Source organism: Sminthopsis crassicaudata, chromosome 1, assembly GCF_048593235.1.
Source record: "Sminthopsis crassicaudata isolate SCR6 chromosome 1, ASM4859323v1, whole genome shotgun sequence".
In the NCBI taxonomy this organism is placed as follows: Eukaryota; Metazoa; Chordata; class Mammalia; order Dasyuromorphia; family Dasyuridae; genus Sminthopsis; species Sminthopsis crassicaudata.
The window spans coordinates 541,917,324-541,943,502 of NC_133617.1; the positions used below are offsets into that span (position 1 = coordinate 541,917,324).

Here is a 26,179-nt window from a genome sequence, read left to right on the forward strand (position 1 = left end):
GCACACCCTGATTGAGCTGGAGCTGAGCTGATGCACTCTCTACGAGCACAGACTACCTTGAAAGAAGATGTTGGGTCCTTGGGGCAAGTCCATAGCAGCATTCCAGACCTAAGCCTAAGAAAGCCTGAACCTGGATAAGGTTTAATAGAACCAGTGGCCCAAGAATAGATGCCAAGTAAAAGTTCCTGAAATGCTGGGAACTCAGCACTGAATAGACCTTGACCTTAGCAGTAAAGGTATCTCCCCCTTGGGGAAGGAAAGGAGACGGACCCTAAACAGAACCTACAGCAGAAAGATAAGTTCCCTAGAAGGACCTCCCACTATACCCCACGACCACACTGGTCCTGACTCCATGGCTATTACAAGATTTGATCCAAACATATCCTTCAATCTATATATAGGGGAAGCTGAAATGAGAAAACCAAAGAAAACATCAATATCATGAAAGAATACCTTTGTTTGAGAGATAATCTGGGAATAAAATACAAAGTGAATAATAGTCAGCCAACAGTAACTCCAGATAAAACATCAGAATTAGGAAAAAAATAAAAAATGCCTTGGCCACAGGGCCACAAAAGTACCTAGAAGAAAAGAAACAAGAGATACAGAATGGAAAAATTAAGAATGAAAGAATGGCAAGGAAGATTAACATCTTAAAACAAAAAAAAACAAAAACCTTACTGAAAAAGCCTCCCAAATTAGAACAGGCCAAACAAAAAATAATTTGATAAGATAGCAAGTGTTAAAATAAAACTAAAAGACTGGAAAAAAAGGCAGAATTCTAAAAAATAATATATCAAAAACAACTGGCTTGAAAAGCAAGTCAAGGAGAAACAACCTCAGAATTATTACCTAAATAAATGAAAATCATGATTTAAAAAAAAATCTGAGTACCCTATTTCAAGAAATTATAAATAAAAATCACCCAGAGCTCTTAAAATCTGAGAGCAAAGTGAAAACAGAAAGAATTCAATCGATGGTCACCTCCAGAAAGAAACTTCAAAATGGAAACTCTCAGGAAAATAATAGCCCAAATTCACCAATTGCAGGTCACCAAAAAAAGAAAAAAACAACAACTCCAAGAAGCTAAAAAGGGGTTCAAGTACCAAGGAGTCACAATAAAAATCACAAGAGGCACATAGTAACTGCTACTCTAAGGAGATAAGATCTTGAAATGATTATCCAAAATGCGTGAAAAAACAAGATTAAGTTTTACAACCAAGTGATTATCCTTGGTTATCCTATCTACAGAGCAAAATGATAACTAGAATAATTTACAATAAGATCATTACAAATAAAAAAAATATGAAAAACATAACTCTTGATGAATGCAATGATAAATCATAGATTTAAAAGAATGAAACTGAAACAAGACACTTCCTGAGTTAATTTATCATTTTAATTTTCTTCAATTTTAATTGTCAATTTCTGAAAAAAATAACAAATTTTTTAAAAAGAAAAGTTATTTAACCAAGCCATATTACCAATGACCAAACCATAACAGGAAAGAGAATTAGCATTTAAGTTTCAGAGACAAACATTTACTTGGATACAAACAACAATATACTCTCCCCTTCTAATACCCTTCCAGTTCAACAATAGCCCAAACCAGAGTGGGACTATATTTCAAGACACTGCTAATCATCAAGAATTTACAGTATTCACATTTCCAGTGTTTTGAAAGAAAATCAGCAAGGGTCTGATTAAAATTAAGAGCAGACCTATGTGAAATTTAATAGACTTCTGTCATCCATGCTAATCTGGCTTGCAGCAAAATCCAAGGCTAAGATTATATATACAGAAGAGCGATCTATTTAAAATGGTAGAGTAAGTTTCCACACTGTAAATTCCAGGTGCCAATAATGTTATAGAACAGTAATTCAATTCAACCCAATCAAAAAATTTAATTTTAATATAAAGCATATAGTTACCCAAACTATTAGTTGCAAGAGAGAAAGAGAGAGAGAGAGAGAGAGAGAGAGAGAGAGAGAGAGAGAGAGAAAGAAAGAGAGAGAGAGAGAGAGAGAGAGAGAGAGAGAGAGAGAGAGAGAGAGAGAGAGAGAGAGAGAGTGTGTGTGTGTGTGTATACAGACTTTGTGTTTTTTAGTTAAGTGGATTTCTGGGATTCTATTTTAAATTTTGTGTCTGTCTCTGCTTTGATAATGCTAAATTTATCAATAATAAAAGGAAAGAAAATTTCTCACTCACTAAACTCTCAGAAGAAAAGAAGTCTTAGTAAATATGAGAGGGTTACTATTTTTTTTTTAATAATTTTTTTTTTTTTTTTTTTAGGCTGGGGTTAAGTGACTTGCCCTGGGTCACACAGCTAGGAAGTGTTAAGTGTGTGAGACCAGATTTGAACTCGGGTCCTCCTGAATTCAGGGCTGGTGCTCTATCCACTGCACCACCTAGATACTTTAGAAAAGAATAGTAATTCTATTTTCCATTCCCATGTTATTGGTTTGTTACTGTTATCTATATATGAAAAAAAACCTGAAATTAAACCTAATCATTTTACTTTCAAATCACACAAAATGAAATTTTCATGTTAAGTTGTATAAATTGTACAACTACAAAATCATTTTACTACTTAATCCAAAAATAGACTGTATTCATGAGTTTATTACTAACTTTATATATACCTTTATATATACCTTACAATAAAGAGAATATCATGGGAAAAATGCAAAGCTCAAATGCTTCAAAATATGCGAGGGTGCTCACATAATCTGTCAAAGTCTTTCTCTGTCATTCTCTCTTTGTGTGAACATTTCCATGCACTATATATACAGATAGATAATATGTATATATGTGTGTGTGTGTGTGTGTGTGTGTGTGTGTATATATATATGTATATATATATATACATACACATCATTCAATAACATCATAAATTCTACTTCTGGCATTATATTGTCTTAAAATCTAACTTTATCCTAATATATTATATAACTCTCTGAGTATAGAACAAACTCATCTTAGCTAATTTCAATAAAGCCCTCACTGGAACAAAAAAACTTTTTATTCCTCTCTTGATATCTATCCCACTGTCCAAAAGCAGCAATTGTAAAACTTTTTCTCTCTCCTCAAGATCCCAAATCATAATTTTTTCATTTCATTTCAGCAGATGACCTTGCTTCACTTATTATGGAAATATAGGCCATTTGCCATTAACTTCTATTAAGAGTCAAACTCGAAGAAAAATCTACCTACTACTTTTAAAAGTACAGCAGAGGGGACACATGCTTCTTTCTGTATTTTCTCCCATGACCCTCAGACTATTTACCAAATTCAGCTTCTGAATTAGTTCTGGACTGGCAGAATCTACAAATATTGGGAGTGAAACAAATTATCAGCAGAAGATAATTTCAAAGATAGCCAGAAAAGCTCTGTTTCAATTCAGCTAGGAGGGAAGCAGGCCAAGCGCAAGCAGGCTGAGCACAGACACCAAGTGCAGGCAGCACACAGTCCCAGAGTGGTGTGGGCTCTATGAAGGAATCTACAGCAGTGTTGGCTACTCTGTGCTGATTGCAAGCCAGTAGATGAGCAGAGAAGTTATAAAAAACATCCAACACAAACACAAAACTCAATAGTGAACCTCTAAACACCAGAATTTCATGGGACCTGGCCCACACCCTGGCACCAGGAGTAAGTCAGCACTGACCCAGTACATAGCTCACTGTGGTTTGTAGAAGAAGCTTGAACAACCCCCCTTGCCCTAAAAACAGATCTCAACTAAAATAAATAGTAAATAGAATAAAAAAGGAAAAAGAACTCTGACTATAGATAGTTTTTATGGTGAAAGGAAAACAGATTTCAAATCTTGAGGAGGACTAAAAGCAGATCATTCAGATGAAGCCCCCAAAGGGTTATATAAATTAGTCCCCCATACAAGTCTCTCCTAGAAGAAACTAAATAGGATCTTAAAAGAAAGCTAGAAGAAAAATGGGGAAAAGAAATGAAAACTTTGCAAGAGGGTTTGGAAAAGGCAACACAAATAGAAAAAAACAAAATTTGTGAAATGCAAAAAGAAAATAAACTTCTTAAGAAGCAGAATTTGTGAAATGGAAAAAAATTCCATAGAACAAAACAACTCATTTGAAAATTCAATTGATAAATACAAAAAGAAGCAAAAAAAGTAAAAGAAGAAAATAATTCACTAAAAATGAGAAATGAACAAATGAAAATGAATGACTCAATGAGGCAACAAGATTCAATCAAGCAAAACCAAAAAAATGAAAAAGTAGAAAAAATATGTAAAATACCTAATTGGGAAACAATTGATCTGGAAAACAGATCTAGGAGAGACAGTCTAAGGATTATTGGGCTCCCTGAAAACCATGATGAAAAAAAGAGCCTGGACACTATTTTCCAGGAAATCATCAAAAAACAACTGCCAGATGTCATAGAATCAGAAGGTAAAATAGCCATTGAAAGAATTCACCAAACACCTCCTGAAAAAAGTCCCCAAAATTAAAAACTCCAAGGAATATTGTGGCTAAATTTCAGAACAAGGAACAAGGAAAAAAATATTACAAGCAGCCAGAAAGAAACAATTCAAATACTGAGGAGCCACAATAAGGATTACCCAGGACCTAGCAACTTTCATCTTAAAGGATCAAAGGGCCTGGAATCTGATATTCCAAAAAGTGAAGGATCTTGGAATGCAGCCAAGAATAAATTACCCTGCTAAACTAAGCATTTTCTTTCAAGGAAAAAGATGAGCATTCAATAAAAACAGGGTATTTATTTCTGATGAAAAGACCAGAGCTAAACAGAAAATTTGACCTCCAACTGTAGAACTCAAGAGAAGCATAAAAAGGTAAAAAGAAATTAACTCTTTAGAACTGTATTTCTGTTATGAATATACATAGAGAGTGCATGTATAGTTTGATCTTAGTTATAATATAAAAAAGAAACTAGAGGTGAAAAAGGGGATTATACCAGAAAAAGGGGAAATTGGAGGTAAAAATGAGGGAAAATGTATCTCAGGAAGAAGCAAAGAAAACCTATTACAATTGAGGGAAAGGGAGGGGGATGCATAGAGAGTGCATGTATAGTTTGATCTTACTGTTATAATATAAAAAAGAAACTAGAGGTGAAAAGGGGATTATACCAGAAAAAGGGGAAATTGGAGGTAAAAATGAGGGAAAATGCATCTCAGGAAGAGGCAAAGAAAACCTATTACAATTGAGGGAAAGGGAGGGGGATGAACACTGTGTGAATCTTGAGGGATGAACATTGTGTGAATCTTAACTCTCATCAGATTTGGCTCAAAGAGAAAATATTAGACATATTTAGTTTCACCCAGAAACTTTTCTCACCTTATAGAAAAGTGGAAGGGGAAAGGGGAAAGGGGAAAGGGAATGGGTAGACTAAATATAAGGGAATACAGAAATAGTAAGGGAAAGATATAAGAAAGGGGAAGGGACTCTAAAGGGGGAGGACTCCTTGAGGCAAGTTGTGATCATAAGTTAAATCCTGGGGATGAGGGAAAGGGGAAAAGGAAAGAGAAAAGTATAATTTGGGGTTAATAAGATGGCATGAAATACAGAATTAGTAGTTTTAACAGTAAATGTGAATAGGGTGAACTCTCCCATAAAATGAAAGCAGAGAAACTGGATTAAAAGCCAGAACCCTACAATATGTTATTTACAAGAAACATTTAAAGCAGGGTGATATATACACAGTAAAGGTAAAAGGCTAGAGCAGAAACTATTATGCTTCAGGTGAATAAAAAAAGCAGGGATAGCCATCCTGATCTCAGAACAAGCAAAAGCAAAAATTGATCTAATTAAGAGAGATAAGGAAGGAAACTATATCTTGCTAAAGAGTAACATAGATAATGAAGCACTTTCAATACTAAACATATATGCACCAAGTGTGTACCATCTAAATTTTTAAAGGAGAAGTTAAGAGAGCTGCAAGAAGCAATAGTAAAACTTTAATAGTAGGAGATCTCAACCTTGCTCTCTCAGAACTAGATAAATCAAACCACAAAATAAATAAGAAAGAAGTTAAAGACATAAATAGAATACTAGAAAAGTTGGTATGATAGATCTTTGGAGGAAACTGAATGAAAATAAAAAGGAGTTTACTTTTTTCCTTGGCAGTTCATAGAAACTATGCAAAAACTGACCATATATTAGGAAATAAAGATCTCAAAATCAAATGCATAAAGGCAGAAATAGTAAGTGCATTTTTTTTTCAGATTATAATGTAATAAAAATTACATTTAATAAAAGGCCAGGGGAAAAGAGACCAAAAATAACTGGACTAAATAATGTCATCCTAAAGAATGAATGGGTGAAAACAGGAAATCATAGACACAATCAATAATTTCATCCAAGGTAATGACAATAATGAGACAACATACCAAAATTTGTGGGATGCAGCCAAAGTAGTAATAAGGGGAAATTTTATATCTCTAGATGCTTACTTGCATAAAAGATTGATGAATTAGGCTTGCAATTAAAAAAGCTAGAAAAAGAACAGATTTAAAATCCCCATCAAATATCAAACTTGAAATTCTAAAAATAAAAGGAGATTTTAATAAAACTGAAAGTAAAAAAGTATTGAATAAATAAAACTAAGAGTTGATTTTATGGAAAAAAAACAACAACAAAATAGACAAACCTTTAGTTAATTTGATTAGAAAAAGGAAAAAGAAAAACCAAATTGTTCATCTCAAAAATGTAAAGGGAGAACTTTCCACTAATGAAAAGGAAATTAGAGCAATAATTAGAAGTTATTTTGCCCAACTTTATGACAATAAATTTGATAACCTAAGTGAAATGAAGGAATACCTACAAAAATATATTGCCCAGATTAACAGAAGAGGAAATAAATGACTTAAATAGTCCCATTTTAGAAAAAGAAATAGAATAAGCTATTAATCTACTCCCTAAGAAAAAAATCCCCAGGACCAAATGGATTTATATGTGAATTCTACTAAACATTTAAAGAACAATTAACTCCAATACTATATAAACTATTTGAAAAAATCAGGAAGGAAGGACTCTTACCAAATTCTTTTTATGACACAGACATGGTACTGATATCTAAACTAGGCAAGGCAAAGATAGAGAAAAGAAATTATAGACCAATCTTCCTAATTAATATTGATGTAAAAATCTTAAATAAAATATTAGCAAAAAGATAATAGAAAATCATCCATAGGAAAATATACCCTGACCAAGTAGGATTTATACCAGGAATACAGGGCTGGTTCAATATTAGGAAAACTATCAGCATAACTAACTACATCAATAACCAAACTAGCAAAACTCATATATCAATAGATATAGAAAAAGCATTTGATAAAATCTAACACCCATTCTTATTAAAAACACTAGAAAGCATAGGAATAAATAGGATTAAAATAGTCAGTAGCATCTATTTAAAACCATCAATAAGCATCATATTGTAATGGGGATAAACTGAAACCATTCCCAGTAAGATCAGAGGGGAAATACTATCACCATTACTATTCAATATTTTATTAGAAATGCAAGCTTTGGCAATATGAGAAGAAAAACAGATTAAAAGAATTAGAATAGGTAATGAGGAAACCAAATTATCACTCTTTGCAGATGATATGATGGCATATTTAGAGAACCCTAGGAATAACTAAAAAACTATTAGAAATAATCAACAACTTTAGCAAAGTTGCAGGATACAAAATAAATCCACATAAATCATCAACATTTTTGTATATCACTAAAAAAATGCAACAGGAAGAAATACAAAAGAAATTCCATTTAAAATAACTGTCAATAGTATAAAATATTGGGAATCTATCTGCCAAGGGAAACTATATGAGCAAAACTACTAAACACTTTCCACACAAATAAAGTCAGATCTAAACAACTGGAAAAATATCAAGTACTCTTGGATAGGTCGAGTGAATATAATAAAAATGAAAATACTACCTAAACCAATCTACTTATTTAGTGCTATACCAATCAAACTCCCAAGAAATTATTTTACTGACCTAGAAAAAATAACCACAAAATTCATCTGGAAGAACAAAAAAAGGTTAAGAATTTCAAAGGAATCAATGAAGAGAAAAGCAAATGAAGGTGGCCTCAATATACCAGATCCAAAACTATGTCATAAAGTATCAGTCACCAAAACCATCTGGTACTAGCTAAGAAATAGACCAGTTGATAGTGGAATAGATTAGGTTCACAGGACAAAATAGTCAATAATTATAGCAATCTATTGTTTGACAAACTCAAAGACCCCAGCTTTTGGGATAAGAATTCACTATTTGATAAAAACTGCTGGGAAAATTAGAAACTAGTATTGCAGAAACTAGGCACTGATCCACACATGACATCATACACAAAGATAAGGTCGAAATGGGTTCATGATCTACATGTAAAGAATGATATTATAAATAAATTAGAAGAACATAGGAGAGTTGACCTGTCAGATTTGTAAAGGAAGGAAGGAATTTGTGATCAAAGAAGAACTAGAGATCATTACTGATAACAAAACTAATGCAGACAAGATTAGAAGGGAAGCAGTAAACTGGGAAAACATTTTTACAGTCAAAGGTTGTGATAAAGGCCTCATTTCTAAAATATCAATAGAGAATTGATTCAAATTTATAAGAATTCTACCCATTCCGCAATTGATAAATGGTCAAAGGATATGAGACAATTTTCAGATGAAGAAATTTAAACTATTTCTATGCATATGAAAAGGTGTTTCAAATCACTGTTGATCAGAGAAATGAAAATTAAGACCACTGTGAGATACTACTACACACCTGTCAGATTGGCTAAGATGATAGGAACAAATAATGATGAATGTTGGAGGGGATCTGGGAAAACTGGGACACTAATACATTGGTGGTGGAATTGTGAATGGATCCAGCCATTCTGGAGAGCAATTTGGAACTATGCTCAAAAAGTTATCAAACTGTGCATACCCTTTGATCCAACAGGATGATTTCAGAGAGGCTTGGAGAGACCTACATGAACTGATGCTAAGCAAAATTCATAGAATCAGGAGATTATACACAGAAACAACAAGACTATATGACAATCAAGTCTGATGGGCATGGTTCTCTTCAACAATGAGATGATTCAAACCAGTTCCAATTGTTTAGTGATGAAGAGAGCTATCTACACCCAGAGAGAGTAATGTGGGAACTGAGTACAGAACATAACATAGCATTCTCACTCTTTCTGTTATTGTTTGCTTGTATTTTGTTTTCTTTTTCAGTTTTTTTTTTCTTCCTTCTTGATCCAATTTTTCTTGTGCAGCAAGATAAATGTATAAATATGTATACATATATTGGATTTAACAAATATTTTAACATATTTAACATGTATTGGACTACCTGCCATCTAGGCAGGTAGGTCTAATAAAAATTAATAGTAAGGCCAGGACCAAACCTTTGTGCTTGTGGAACTGATTAAAGTCCATCTGAGCATTTTCAGTGCTATGCTTTGGTTAAGCTACACAAACTAATAAAAGGAAAAAAAAATTTTTACAAAAATTTAAATTTGTATGCTATGTCAGTATTGATTATTTTTTACGTTTGAAAAACTTAAAAAAAAAAAAAGAAAGGAAACCAAGGTTTTGGTTTAAAAGTGAAATAGGGAGAGAGTGGAGGGAAAGAGGGGATAATTTGGAACAGAAGACTTTGCAAGGGTCAATGTTGAAAAATTACCCATTGAATATGTTTTGTAAATAAAAAGCTTCAATAAAAAAGATAAAGAAAAAAAAAGAAAAGAAAAATTTACCCTCTTTGTCTTTTCCTTTCATTCACTTGTCAATCCTTTGTAATCTGACTTCTGACCTAAAATTATTCAATTGAAACTGCTTCCTACAAAGTTATTAATGATTCTCTGGCCAAAACTTACCCTTTTTTTTAACCTCTCTAGTAGGTTACCTTCTATTGAATACCCTCCATTCTGGGAGAAATGCAAAGAAACTACCAACAACTCACTCTATTGCAGAAAGAATTCCAATGGACTGGCCACAGCTTAAAACCGTATCTTTCAAAGAAATCACAAGGGAGGTACTCACAATGGAGGTCAGAAAAAACATTACAAGGAAACTCTTGAGATATGGGAGACATTGTTACAGGACCACCCAGCAAAGCATACCCATATCAAAGAAAACACTGTGCTCTATAAGAAAAAAAAAAAAAAAAAAAAAAAAAAAGAACTGTAGTAGCCCAAAAGAAATGTGTGATGTACAAATTTATATCTCCATTCTGAAAACCATATGTCCCTGACCTATGATGGAGACTTCAAAGTTCTTATCAATATGATCAGCAACAGTTGGATACAATGTATTTGGACCTCAACAGAGTGCGGTCCTTTTAGTCCTCTTCAAAAATGAAAGATAACCACCAACCAACCAGTCTTCTCCTGGATACTCTCTACTCTGAGATTTTGTGACACTGTTCTCATCCTACTTGACTGACTACTAACTATCAAATTTCCTTTGACAGATTAACATCCATATATATTCCTCAGAACTAAGGCCATTCCTCAAGGTTCTATCCTGCACTTTCTTCTCTCTATTCTTTTAGTGATTTCAAGATCTATTATTTCTCTACTGAGCTCTAATATCATCATAAACTGCCCAATGGACACTGTGAACTCAATACTCTTATACTCTTGTGAACCACAATACTCAAACACAACATATTCAAAACTGAACTTCTTAATCAAAATCTACATCATCTTCAAACATTCCCCTTTTTCTTGAGAGCCTCATCTTTCCAGTCACCCACACTCACAAATTCTAAGTTACTATCAATACTTCATACTCCTTACCATCCACATTATATAAACAATTGTCAAATTTTATTTCTATTTTCATACCATCTCTCATATCTGTCCCTGTCTCTATATTCACAGAGAAAATATAATTCACCATACCCTCATCACCACTTAAATAGACTATTTTTCAATAGATTAATGGGTCTCGTGTCACAAATCTCTGCTCTTGCCAATTTATCATTCACATAGCTGTCAAAGGAATACCTCTAAAGCACAGGTTTGACCATACCATCCCCCTTCTCAAATTCCAATTTCCCTTTTGCCTCTGGGTCAAATACGAACTCTTTTGGTTCATATTTAAAGTTCATCAATTAGTATGCCAGAAATTAGATATGGATCCACACTTAACACCATATACCAAGATAAGATCAAAATGGGTCCATGATTTAGGCATTAAGAATGAGACATAAATAGATTAGAGGAACAGAGGATAGTCTACCTCTCAGACCTGTGGAGGAGGAAGGAATTTATGACCAGAGAAGAACAAGAGATCATTATTGATCACAAAATAGAAGATTTTGATTACATCAAACTAAAAAGTTTCTGTACAAACAATACTAATGCAAACAAGATTAGAAGGGAAGTTACAAATTGGGAAAATATTTTTACAGTTAAAGGTTCTGATGAAGGTCTCATTTCCAAAATATATAGAGAACTGACCCTAATTTATAAGAAATCAAACCATTCTCCAATTGATAAAATGGTCAAAGGATATGAACAGACAATTCTCAGATAATGAAATTGAAACTATATCCACTCATATGAAAGTGTTCCAAATCACTATTGATCAGAGAAATGCAAATTAAGACAACTCTGAGATACCACTACACACCTGTCAAATTGGCTAAGATGACAGGAACAAATAATGATGCATGTTGGAGGGTATGTGGGAAAACTGGGACACTAATACATTGTTGGTGGAGTTGTGAAAGAATCCAGCCATTCTGGAGAGCAATTTGGAACTATTCCCAACAAGTTATCAAACTGTGCATACCCTTTGATCCAGCAGTGCTACTCCTAGGCTTATATCCCAAAGAAACACTAAAGAAGGGAAAGGGACCTGTGGGTTCCAAAATGTTTGTAGCAGCTCTTTTTGTAGTGGCTAGAACCTGGAAGATGAATGGATGTCCATCAATTGGAGAATGGTTGGGTAAACTATGGTATATGAAAGCTATGGAATATTATTGCTCTGTAAGAAATGACCAGCAGGATGAATTCAGAGAGGCTTGCAGAGACTTGCATGAACTGATGCTGAGTGAAATGAGCAGAATCAGAAGATCACTATGCACTTCAACAACAATACTGTATGAAGATATATTCTGATGGAAGTGGATATCTTCAACATAAAGTTCTCACTTCCAGCTGATCAATGATGGACAGAAACAACTACACCCAGAGAAGGAACACTGGGAATTGAATGTAAAATATTAGCACTACTGTCTATCTACCCAAGTTATTTATACCTTCGGAATCCAATACTTACTTGCAACAAGAAAATTGGATTTACACACATGTATTATATCTAGGTTATACTGTAACACATGTAAAATGTATGGGATTGCCTGTCATCTAGGGGAGGGAGTAGAGGGAGGGAGGGGAAAATCTGGAAAAATGAATACAAGGGATAATGTTGTAAAAAAATTACTCATGCATATATACTGTCAAAAAAATTTATAATTATAAAATTAATTTAAAAAAAGAAAAGAAAAGAAAAAAAAATATTTAAAGTTCATCAAAGGACAAACTCAACCTAGCCTTCCAGTCTCCCCCTTTCAGCCATATTGGCTTTCTTGCTACTCCTCATATGCAATATTTCATCTTTTAATCTAGTATTTCTTAAGCACTTCCCATGTGCAAATCAGGTATTTTGCCTGCTGTTGGGGATACAAGCACAAAGAATGAAACAATATCTAACTACAAGAGACTTATATTATTGGAGACAACAAATTTTTTAAAAAATTATATAAAGCATAAGCATAAAATAAATATAAACAAATATATACCAAGTAGTTAAATACAAAGCCATGGGTAGTTGGCAGATCAGAAAAAACTTCATACATGAGATAATACCTAACCTGTATCTTAGAAGATGAGATGGACTCTAAAAGGCAAAAGAAGCACATTCCAAGTACTGGGGACAACCAAAATAAAAGAGAGATGGGAAATGGATACTATTGAGTGAGGGATGGATGTTGTTAGATTGTTGGTTAGATTGCAAAGTGCAAGAGGAAGCCATCCAAAGAGACTGGAAAATAGTTTATGGACATATTTATGGCTTTAAAGGCTGAAAGCAGTAAGAAGTCATTGGAGATGACTACATAGTAAAGTCACATGGTCAGATGTGGTTAAGGAAAATTTTTTGGTATCAGAGTATATGATGGATTGGAATAAGAAGAAATTTCAGCAGAAACCAGTAATAACTCATTCCAGAAACCAAATTATCACTCTTTGCTGATATGATGGTATATTTAGAGAACCCCAGAGATTCTACTAAAAAGCTATTAGAAATAATAATAATTCACACCGTTAGCAAAGTTGCAGGATACAAAATAAACCCACATAAGTCATCAGCATTCTTATATATCATCAACAAAATCCAACAGTTAAGAGTTACAAAGAGAAATTCTGCTTAAAGTAATTAACGATAGTATAAAATATTTGGGAATCTATCTGCCAAGGGAAAATCAGAAACTATATTAGCAAAACTACAAAACACTTTCCACACAAATTAAGATGGATCTAACCAATTGGAAAAATATTAAATGCTTTTGGATAGGATTGACAATTCTACCTAAACTAATCTATTTATTTAGCACTGTACCAATCAGACTCCCAAAAAACTATTTTAATGACCTAGAAAAAATAACAACAAAGTTCATATGGAAAACAAAAAGTCAAGAATTTCAAGAGAATTAATGAAAAAAAAAAGTCAAATGAAAGTGGCCTAGCTGTACCAGATCTAAAATTATATTATAAAGCAGCGGTTACCAAAACCATTTGGTATTGACTAAGAAATAGACTAGTTGATCAGTGGAATAGGATAGGTTCAAAGGACAAAATAATCAATAACTTTAATAATCTAGTGTTTGACAAAGCCAAAGACTCTAGCTTTTGAGATGAGAACTCAATGTTTGACAAAAATTGCTGGGAAAATTGGAAATTAGTATGGCAGATAAGATATGGTCAAAATGGGTTCATGACCTAGGCATAAAGAATGAGATTATAAATAAATTGGAGGAACATAGGATAGTTTACCTCTCAGACCTGTGGAAGAGGAAGGAATTTATGACCAAAGAAGAACTAGAAACCATTATTGATCACAAAATAGAAAATTTTGATTATATCAAATTGAAAAGTTTTTGCACAAACTAATGCAGATAAGATTAGAAGGGAAGCAATAAACGGGGGAAAACATTTTTACAGTCAAAGGTTCTGATAAAGGCCTCATTTTCAAAATATGTAGAGAATTGACTCTAATTTATAAGAAATCAAGCCATTCTCCAATTGATAAATGGTCAAAGGATATGAACAGACAATTCTCAGATAAAGAAATTGAAACTATTTCTAGCCATATGAAAAGATGATCCAAGTTATTATTAATCAGAGAAATGCAAATTAAGACAACTCTGAGATACTACTACACACCTGTCAGATTGGCTAAAACAGGGGTTCTCAAAATACAGCCCACAGGTCAATGCATCCCACTGGTTATGGCAAATGGGCTGAGGGGCGGAAACAGAGTGTGAGTTTTTGTTTTTACTATAGTCCGGCCCTCCAACAGTCTGAGGGACAGTGAACTGGCCCCCCCCCATTTAAAAAGTTTGAGGACCACTGGGCTAGAATGACAGGGAAGATAATGAAGAATGCTGGAGGGCATGTGGGAAAACAGGGATACTGATACATTGTTGGTGGAACTGTGAATACATCCAGCCATTCTGGAGAATGATTTGGAACTATGCTCAAAAAGTTATCAAACTGTGCATACCCTTTGATCCAGCAGTGTTTCTACTGGGCTTACATCCCAAAGAAATACTAAAGAAGGGAAAGGGACCTGTATGTGCCAAAATGTTTGTGGCAGCTCTCTTTGTAGTGGCCAGAAACTGAAAGCTGAGTAGATGCCCATCAATTGGAGAATGGTTGAATAAATTGTGGTATATGAATATTAAGGAATATTATTGTTCTGTAAGAAATAACCAACAAGATGATTTCAGAAATCCCTGGAGAGACTTACATGAACTGATGCTGAGTGAAATGAGCAGAACCAAGAGATCATTCAACAACAATACTATATGATGATCAATTCTGATGTTTGTGGCCCTCTTCAACAATGAGATGAACCAAATCAGTTCCAATAGAGCAGTAATGAACTAAACCAGCTACACCCAGCAAAAGAATTCTGGGAGATGACTATGAACCACTACATAGAATTCCCAATACCCCTATTTTTGTCTGCCTGGATTTTTTATTTCCTTCACAGGCTATTTCAAAGTCCAAGTCTTTTTGTACAACAAAATAACTGTTTGGACATGTGTACATATATTGCATTTAATTTATATTTTAACATATGTAACATGTATTGGTCAACCTGCCATCTGGGAGAGGGCGAGGGGAAAGAGGAGAAAAATTGGAACAAAAGGCTTGGCAATTGTCAGTGATATAAAGTTACCCATGCATATTTCTTGTAAATAAAAAGCTATAACAAAAATTAATTAATTAATTAAAAAAAAAGAAGAACTCACTCCAAAGATCTAGGGAAAAAATTAATAAGGGCTTGAGCTAAGGTGATAGATCTATGAAAAAGAATCAGAAATATGTTGTGAAGACTGAACTCACGGGATTTAACAATGAACATGGGATAGAATCAGACTTGAAATATGTTGTGAAGACTGAACTCACGGGATTTAACAATGAACATGGGATGAAGTAGACTGAAGGATCCAAGATAATTCTGAATTTGTAAATGTGAGACACTGGAAAAATGATGATTTCTTGATAGAAATAGAGGCACTTAGAGGCACTGAAATTTATGATGTTTTATAGATGATCTATTTGGAAATGATCAGTTGGGGATCCTGGGGATCCAAGCAATCGCATGGGAGAGAATAGGACTCTATCTACAAATGAGAGACATAGATATTGAGAACTAAACTGATGGGGGTTAAACAGACTACCAAAAAAAGGAATGATGATACAGAAGAGAAAGCCTGGGACAGAACTTTGTTTTCTTCTCTTTATATTTCATACAAACTATCCTTCATACCTATCTCCTGTCCTCCATCTTTTATGATCACTGTGGTTCTTCAGTTGTTTAGTCATGTCCAACTCTTCACGACCCCATGGACCTACATGGCATACAAATACTTTTCCATGAGATTTCTTAGCAAAATACTGCATTTCCTTCTCCAGTGGAAGACAAATGAAGGTTAAGAGCTTCAGACATTTACTTAGCTTTGTGATATTGAGCAAAGCAAAGTAAATGTCTGAAGCTGGATTTGAACTCAGTTCTTCTTCCAGGTCTATTTAGTGCTATATCCACTGAGCCATCAAGTTGCGTTATCATTTTATAATTTTATGGTCAATAGCTTCCTTAAAAATTTAGCTCATGTGCCATCTGCTACATGAGATCATTATTGATTTCCCCAATAATATTAGTTCCTCCTTACCAAAATTATCTTATATACACTTTTTATTATCATGTAGATATAAATATGTACATGTATATATATGTGTCATCTATCAATTACTATATATGTATATGTATATGTATGTATATGTGGGTAGATTAGGTGTTTATGTGCTTTTCATCTATGGAAATTAAATTCCTTAAGAACAGGGACTGTTTCATTTTTGTCTTTGTATTTCCAGAGTCTAGGATAGTGCCAGATACATAGTAAATGTTTAATAAATGCTTGCTGGATGAATACAGAAAGCAACTCATATCTCTGTGGAATACTTTAAGCCAATAAGAGCATATCTACTAGAAACAAAAGGTTAAAAAAGTATGCTTTCAAGGTACACTTATTATCTAGGTTCAATTAACAAGCTTTACAACAAATTTAGTATTTCATCTTAGTTCCATTTAGAGAAACAAGGAATAATTTTGATTTATTTCAAAAATATATGTTCTTATCCCAAATTTCCCAGATGTGTCAAATTTCCTTTTCAAAGACTTATCATGGGATCATGAGAAAACAACACTTATACCCAGATGATCTGAGTTTCCATCCTAAACTACCACACATTTGTATGCCATGAGAAGCAAGTAAAATAGATTTGGGGTATTAGAAAGGACCTAAGTTCAAAAAACCATTTTGATATTATAAGTTGTGCGACCTTCAATGAACATTAGTATTATTAACAACAATAATATCATTATCAATAGCATCTGACATTTATATAACATTTTAAGGCTGTGATATAAATTATGTATGTGTGATATAAATTATGCCACTGAAGAAGCCTTAGAATAACAATCCCTATGAGGTTAATTACTAAAAGTATTATTATCCCCATTTAACATCTCAGAGAAATTAAATCAGTGACCCAAGGACAACTAAACCAATAAACAATGGAGAGAGACTTTTCTTGATTTCAAATCAAGTATTCTTTTTACTCAATTTAAAATGCCTTAAATGCTGCTATAGCAAGTCATAATCTTTCTGGAATTTTCTTTTCTCATTTGTAAAATGAAAATAAACTAAGCTAGATCTCTAAATCCCTATCAACCCTAAATTCTATTCACCCCTTTCCCCAAGTCTCAGTTCCCCCAAATTTATGAGAATAACATGCTAGAAGTACTTTGTAAAACTGTAACACGTTATACAAAAGATTTATTATTGTATTTCAATTCTTAATCTTAACAATTAGTAAATTTTTTATAAAAATCAGTTTGGCTAAGTATACAAAAGTTATTTATCAAGAATAAAATTAACTTAAAAGTGAATGTGAAATTTGATATGACAACAAATAGTTTGGTTTTTATACCATTCATATCTTTTCCAAACTTTATTTTCCAAGCTGCTTCTTAGATAATAGGAAGGTGGTCCTTTTTCTTGAGATTTTCTTATAATTGTTTTTTTAAACATCTGAGTGCTTTGATTTCCTACTTTATGCTACCTACATTGGAATGAATGAGTGATAAGCAGATGTCTGGTAAATTAAATATATCAAATTAAATACATGGGCATCTGTGGTAAATGGCATCCCAAAAACTTCGCAAGGAATTATATGATATATGATAGGAAAAAGAAGTAAGTCTAGCAATTAAATCCTTTTGGGAAAAAACCAAGAGAGATTTATTTTATACATAATGTTAGTAAGTGATGGATTATGCTATCATGTACCTACATTATACAATATTGGAAATGTGATAAACTTTATAATCTAGTATGGTTATAAAATGGAACATTTCTCTTATTAAATATTGTGGTTGTAGAAAATAACCATAGAGAAAAAAAAATCTGAGTATCAAAATACAATACTTGAAGAGGCAGTGAAGTATAGTGGAAAGTACTTGGATATCGGGAAGACTGGGGGTCAAGCCCCAATTAGGTTGCATATTATGTCATTTAACCTTTCGGTGTCCCCAGAAATTTGCTTAAACTACAAGTAAGAAGGTTCCTATCTGCATTGATTGAAGACTTTCCTCACTCAGTGCTTCCTATACAAATGCATAACACAAACTATACTGTATGGAATATAATTTAATCTATATCAAGGCACTTATGGAATATAATTTAATCTATATCAAGGCATTTGTGGATTTTAAAAGTACCATGTCAATGTTAAAAGCAATTATACTGTGGAAACACAGGAAATGCTTCTAGGTAGTAGTTATCAAGTAAAACTGGCTACAGTTAAAACTAATTTAAAAAGCTAAAATTAGCATCTCACATACTATAACTCAACCAATATTGGTCCCAATGTTCCAATCTTTAATTTATGAAGAAATCTGAAATAATTACTCACATATACCTCTCTAATATGAACTTTCAAACCATCTAATATTCTGAATATCAATTACTACATCCATTATAATCCCAAATCTGAAAGTTTTTTGGTAACTGCTTCAAGTCCTTATGTCCTTAATAAATATACAGTTCACATGGGAAAATATACAAAAACTGTACCTGCTACAACTAGTTAAGTAAATCAGTGTTCAAGTCAGACTATGTAACCTGATTTCTGCTATTCACATGAAAGCTGCATTATGCATTATTTTAAAACATTCCATTATAGAATAAATTTCATAATCTCTCATTTCCTCCAAATTAGAAAAGAAGGGGATACAAAAGATGGTACTCTACAATGCTCATTAAAATGAAATCCAAGGGTAAAAAGAAAATAAGGTCTATATGTAATTATGGGAATGGAAGGAATGGGGAGAGGAGAACAGGGTAACATTTCTACTAGAATACCAAATTGATCACAAATATAGTCTATCTAAATCACACTGCTTGAATCACAAAGAATGAAACTCTGTAACAATTAGGTCAATTTGAATAGCATAAATCTACAGACTTCTGTTGGAAGAGTATATTTTTCAAGATCAGCACTAACAGTTAAAAAAAACCTGATAAATTACCACAACTAACTTGTCACATGTGACTAATAGAGATCAAATTTCAAGAGGTTCCACTTAAAACTCATCATATTGGCAAAGATGATCAAAAAAGGGAAATAACAAATCTTGTAGGGATTGTGGAAAGACAGGTATATTATTAGTGTGTTAATATACATCACTTAACCTCTCAATTTCCCAAGCACTTTTATAAAAACTTTATAAAACAACCTTTTATTTAAAAAAAAAAAAAAAAATATATATATATATACACACACACACACACACACACACACACACACACACACACACACACACTGGAAGTTGTCCTAGAATCACTGTACACTAATGAAATCAGCAATCCAAATTAAAAAACAAACTTCTGTGTTAAAATAATCCTTCTCCTTGCCTACAAGGCTTTCCAAAGCTCTATTCTTAACATATTATGTCAATCACACTATTTTAGAAAATGTTTCTTCCTGGAATAGAAGTCCACAATCTAAAGGCAGGTAAAAATTAAGCCCTAAAATCAGAAGAATGACTCCTAAACGTCCCTATTTGCTATAAGATTTTTTACTGAGGAGGAAAAAGTAAATAAATAAAAGAAGATTCCTCCCTTTAAAAAATGGTGGTAAAAAGATATGAAGGGACAGCTAAGTGGCCTAGTGGATAGAGCACCAGCCCTGAAGTCAGGAAGACCTGAGTTCAAATCTGGTCTCAAACATTTAACACCTCCTAGCTGTGTGACCCTGGGCTAGTCACTTAACCCCAATTGCTTCAGCCAAATAAAAAAAGAAAAAAATTTTTTCAAAATATGATTTGCAAATCATAAACAACTACATGAGACCATATTATAAATCACTACTAACAAAAGAAAGACAAAATAAAAATGAACTTTCAATTCATTTTCCTGTGAACTGTTAGAGATTGCCAACAGTCTACATTGGAAGAGTTGTGAGAAAAAACAGACATGTAGACACCTTGGGGAGAATTGTAAAGTAGTTCAACCATTGTGAATTTCTATAGGGAATTAGACAAAAAAAGTAATTAAAATGTCTACTTTGTGCCAGTGATTCAGATGCTAAACATAAACATGAATAAGTCAAAATTCCAGATCCATAAAAATATTTAGAGTATCACTTTTTATAGTAAAAAAGAACCAGAAACAAATTAAGTGTTAAAAAGATTAGGGTATATGAATATAAAGTAATATTATTGTGAAGCTAATCAATACAAGGAATTCTGAAATTTTAATTTCTTTTTCTTTTTTTTATTATAACTTTTTATTGACAGAACATAAGCATAGGTAATTTTTTACATTATCCGCTGCACTCACTTCTGTTCCGACTTTTCCCTTCCTTCCCTCCACTCCCTCCCCTAGATGGCAGGCAGTCTTATACATGTTAAATATGTTATAGTATATCATAGATATAATATATGTATGCAGAACTGTACAGTTCTCTTGTTGCACGAGAATTGGATTCAGAAGATAAAAATAACCTGGGAAGAAAAACAAAACTGCAAGTAGTCTACATTCATTTCCCAGTATTCTTTCTCTGAGTGTAGTTGATTCTGTCCATCATTGATCAACTGGAACTGGGAATTCTGAAATTTTAAGCCTAAACTGATGCAGTAAAAAACAGAATCTAAAAAAATATATACAATAATGAACACAATGGTCTTAAGTAATGAGGAAAAAATTAACGAAGGTCCCGGAGAACAGAAAACAACACATACCTTTTCTCTCACAAAAGAAAAAGTTGGAGATGTCTAGGAAAAATTTTACATGCAGACTCAAAGTGACCATAATGCATATTTTTTTGCCTATTTCTCTTTATCACAAAGGAGAGATCACTCAATTAAGAAAAGGTGATAGAAATGATAAATGATCCTACAAACGATAAGACTTTTCCTTCAAGAATATTTCAACTTCCCTAAATTATGTATGAAGAGACCTGAGATACCAAAATTATTCTTTATAAACTCTTCCCAATTTTAAGGTATCACACTGTTAAATCTTACATACTTTTAATAATAAAGTAAGGTTCTATTTCTATGTTTTATATTAATACTTTATTATAATAATGGCATAACTGACATATAGTATAAACAAGATATTACACATAGATTTACAAATCTTAAAAGTATTATCATTATTATGCCTTTTTGATAATATTAGATTCTCATTAAATTGTTATAGAAATATTTGGTGCTTATACTTTTGCTTTTATGATATGAGACCTTGGCCAAAAAATAAAAGGAATCTTCAAGTAAAACAGTGCTGTTTATGAGTAAATTTTATTTCTTCATAATTCACATCACAACAGTTTCAAGGAACACATTAAGGTGATAAGTTTGGTCTGCCTATAAATGGAAAAATTACAATCATATACTTACCCAGTCTCCCTTTCAACCAATATTCCTTTACAAAATGACTAGTGAGCATTAGAAATAAGATCTGTGACTATAGAACAAAATAAAAACTAGAGAGTAGGTCAACTGATCTAACTAGTAAAAAACAAATATCTATATACAAATTTGGAAAATTCTACATTTAAATATTTGGCCACTGTTACGAATTTTAATTTTCTAACTTCTAACTATTTAAAAATTATTGCTATAAGAAAATATTTGAGTTAGTATCACTAAATTAATTTTATCAAATATGATGATTACCTGCTTGAGTCCTTCATCAGTTAATTTGTCCTGGTTGCCTACATGTACTTTCTGAAGTAAAGGACAATGAGAGGCAACTGCAATAATAGAGGTGTCAGAAAGTTGTTTGCACCTATAGGCTGTATACCTAAGTAGTCCAGGACACTTAAATGCTAGAACACATACTCCAGTATCAGACATACTTCGACAATCAGAAATGTTGATTTCAGTTATATTTTGACTCCTTGATGCAATTTTTTCCAATAGTTCATCAGTGACCTGCAAAAGAAAAAAAAAAAAAAAAAAAAAATCAAAATCTCAATGAATTTTTGCCAGTATGAACTTAATATTGTTAATTTTTTTTTTTGGTTAATTTTCTCCCTTCTTTCTATTTGAATACATAAACTGGCAAGCAGGGGGGAAATATAAGTTAAAAGCACTGAATTTGGAAGCAGAGGACCTATATTCAAATTCTGGCTCTTTTCTTTTGAAAAACTAACTTTTGGCTAGTTACTTAAGCTCTCTAGGCCTAAATATCTTTAACAGTAAAATAAGAAAGTTAAACTAGATGACTCTTTCAATTTTAACACTATGGTCCTATGGGGGGGAGGAGAGAGAGAAGAGAGAATAAGAATATATAGATGATCAGTCTATTGAAAAGATCAAATTGATTCTTTAAATTTTTTATTGATCTTATTTACAATTAGTTAATTGTGTTCTGTAACTGCTTAAGGAATGAATTTAATTCAGAATTCAGTTAGCCAATAATTGGTTAAGTTTAGAAATTCAGTTCTCTTGCTAATTATTGCTCTATTATTGTCTTGAAAAATTTTGCTATCCATAGGGATATCACCAACCAATCTATTTTTTATGAATGTCTGGTTTGTTGTACAAAGAAGTCTGGGTCATTATCTTTGATCTTGCAGATATCCTCAAAAAATTAACTTTTCTTAATCAAAGAAGGGAAGGAGGTGGCTATTGTTGGCTTCTCATTTCCAACCAATCATATTCTTCCCTATACCTCAGCTAAGTAACCAATAATGTATATACTCAACCACATGATATAATTTCCCTTGTTCTATTGTTGGCTTTGTTCTCCCAAAACCTAATAAGGAAACTAAATTTTTTTTTGCTCAGGGCTTTAGGCTAAAAACTGAGGTAGCAACTGACCCATCTTATTCTTAGGTTTCACACACTGTGAATAAAATCTTACCTCACTTGAAAAAACATGCTTCAATCTATCTTTTTATTCATTTCCACGTGTGACCCTATCATATTGATATGTAATAGGTACTGGTATGTAATAGGTATATTCTATTTGACAAATAGTCAAATGATAGGCACAATTTCAAAAAAAGTATATACCAGCAACCCCCCAAAGTGCAAAACGTTAATAGAGAAAAAAACAAAAACAAACTATCCCTGAAGAATCACCTTACAACACATCAATATCTGCAAAGCAAACATAATGGGAAAAGAAAAATTTTATTATTGGAGGAGCTAAGTGGGAAAATAGGAATTCTAATGCACGACTGGCAGAGCTATGAAATTGGCTATGTAAACTATTTGGAGCATGCAATAAAAATTACCAAATTGTTTTCGAGATTCAGATATTCCCCTCAAGGAAGATGACAATAGGAAAAGACTGACACATGCAAAAATATTCATAACAGTATTATGAAAACAAAAAGTAGGAAACAAACTATGTGCTAATCAAATGGAAAATAGCTAGCTGAATAACAAACTGTGGTATACAAAGGTTATGCACAACAACAATGATAAAAAATGAAATTTGTCCAGCCACTCTAACATATAAAGCCACTATGTATGGAAATTGCATTACAACTTATCAATGAACAAATTTCTCAAAGTACAAAAGTTAATTAATATAACTGCCCAAATATCCTAATTTTCTCTCAAATATATGTCGCATATGGCACAATGGAATAAGTGATGGATATGGAGTTAGACCTAATTTTAAATCTTTTAAATCTTGGCTCAGATACTATCTGTATGATCCTAAGTCACTCATTTATCTCTAGGTACCTCAAGTTTCTCATATGGAGTTAATAATAGCACTTATCTCTAAGGATTGTTGTGAGAATTAATTTTAAAAAATATTTGCACAGCACTTCACAAACTTTAAAGCACTTTATAAATGCTAGCTACTATTATTACTACCTTTAAATGAGGCCAGGTGAAGATTTCTCAGAGGCTGTATTCCTTAGGCCTAAGTTTCAGGAAGTCACATGATCCCTATTCTCAGAGGGCTGAAGAGCAGAAAAGGTTAGTCTCTAGGTCTAAGTTTTAGGAAGTCACATAACCCCCAGGAAGTAGATAGCATTGATCAAGTTACTTCCTTTTCAATCCATCCAATGAATTTTTAAATCAACCCATGTCTTTTCTGCTATATAATACATTTTTTGCTTCTGCCACGTGCCACATACCATACTGGACTGTCCCAGCCAATGTGCTTAGATCCCTCCTTGATAGAACCAAATAAATGCTTTTTGTTTGAATCTGTCGATACCTCCAAGTAATTAATTTGGGTAAGGGGGGAGGGTGGGATCTAGAGCTTGTTACAGGATTAAATGACTTCCCAAAGTCCCAGAGGCTGGGGGTTCTGATATGAGAGCAGGTGTTTTCTCCAACCATCCTCAAGATGGGACTCTCAGCCTCCCTCTCTGTGAAATATGGGACCCAAGTGGAGACAGTCAGCAAAAACAGAAAGCAAAAAGTAAAGTATCTGAAGAAGCCCGAGGGGAGAGGACAGTCAAGTAATTTGTGCACCATAATCCAGAGGCAAGAGTGTTGTCTGTGCCCTTAGGCTGTCCTTAGCCTGAACAGGACCCTGGGATCATCTTAGTGATCCAAGAAAAGGGGTGGCACTTAGTAAACCATTAGTCCTAATACATAGCACAGAGCAGGGGTGCTCTGAATAACTGCTAGATTGGGGGCAACCTCATCAGACTTGGGCGAGAAATCAGATCTGTGAGCACAAGTCATTAGACTGGAACTTTCCCCAGAAGGAAATGAGGAAGGAGCAGTCCAAACCCAAATCTTCGGAGCAAAAATCTAAAATACCAGAAAGTGCACTTGATGAGATATTGCTATTGTGTGTGGGGAAGGAATGGTCCTCTTCTGTGTCATTTTCGTCTGTGTCTGTGTCTTTGTGGAGAATGTCTGTGTCATGTCTGTTCTATGAGCTAGATTTTGTTACCTGGAAAGATTTAAAATGCAGGCGGCAGAAAGAATAACTTCTATGCTATAATTTAAACACTGGGAAAGATTTCTTAACAGTCCTGACTTCCACCTTAAAAGGGAAAAAAAGCTAACTTTTTTCCTGTGGACCCCAGCTGGAGGCTCTAGAAATAAAGTTAGCTAAATTTTGAGAGCAATAATTGGGGAGTTTGGCAATTGGTCATTTCAAGATTGCAAATGTGCTTAGCATAAAACAAATGGTATATGAGTGTTAACTTTTTTATTGGATGTAATTGCTTCCTATTTGATAACTTTATGTGGGTTTTTAGACATGATCAACATACAAAAGTCAATGTTGAGATAAAAGGATGTGTGTGTGTGTGTGTGTGTGTGTGTGTGTGTAAAGTAATTTGGAAACAAATTTGACTAAATTAAGGCCTCCCCAGGATGAGGATAGTGCATAAAGGAAAGACAGTCTCTTTTTCTTTCTTCCTTCTTCCTCCATTCCCTAACTGCAACCGGGACACATGAACAAAGGGATGAGAGGGAGAGAAAGAAAATATACTCATTCAGTTCCGTGAAATTTGTTATTTGAAATATGATAGTAAAAGCAATTTTAAAGGAGTTCTAATCAAAGCCCACCAAGAAGATTTTAAGAATTTGGGAACTTTAGGAAAACAAAATAAGCAGTTCTCTGCTATCTTAAAAACACTGGCAACAAAGTCTGCTTTTGAGTTATCAAGAGAATCAGACTTTTGAAGACCCTATCACTAAAAATTTGTACCTTAACCCTTTCTTGGCTCACAAAAGAGAAATGGTTTGTGTGAATTGAAAAATAACTAAATGGCAAATCAGTTTGTTTGGAACATTTAATTTTTTAATTGCTTTATCATGTATGTGCACTTCACATGTGCTCTCAACTTGAGGCCTAGAAGGATCAGTTTTAATGCTATTA

At 33.2% G+C, this 26,179-nt stretch overlaps 1 protein-coding gene across 1 annotated transcript in view; it reads right to left on the reverse strand.

The window, feature by feature from the left end:
* Positions 1-26,179, reverse strand: part of FBXL17 (F-box and leucine rich repeat protein 17) — a 528,599-nt gene that overhangs the window by 492,994 nt on the left and 9,426 nt on the right. The window contains exon 3 of the mRNA XM_074281924.1: positions 22,045-22,302. Coding sequence (XP_074138025.1) covers positions 22,045-22,302 — 258 coding nt within the window. The remainder of the gene's footprint in view (positions 1-22,044; positions 22,303-26,179) is intronic.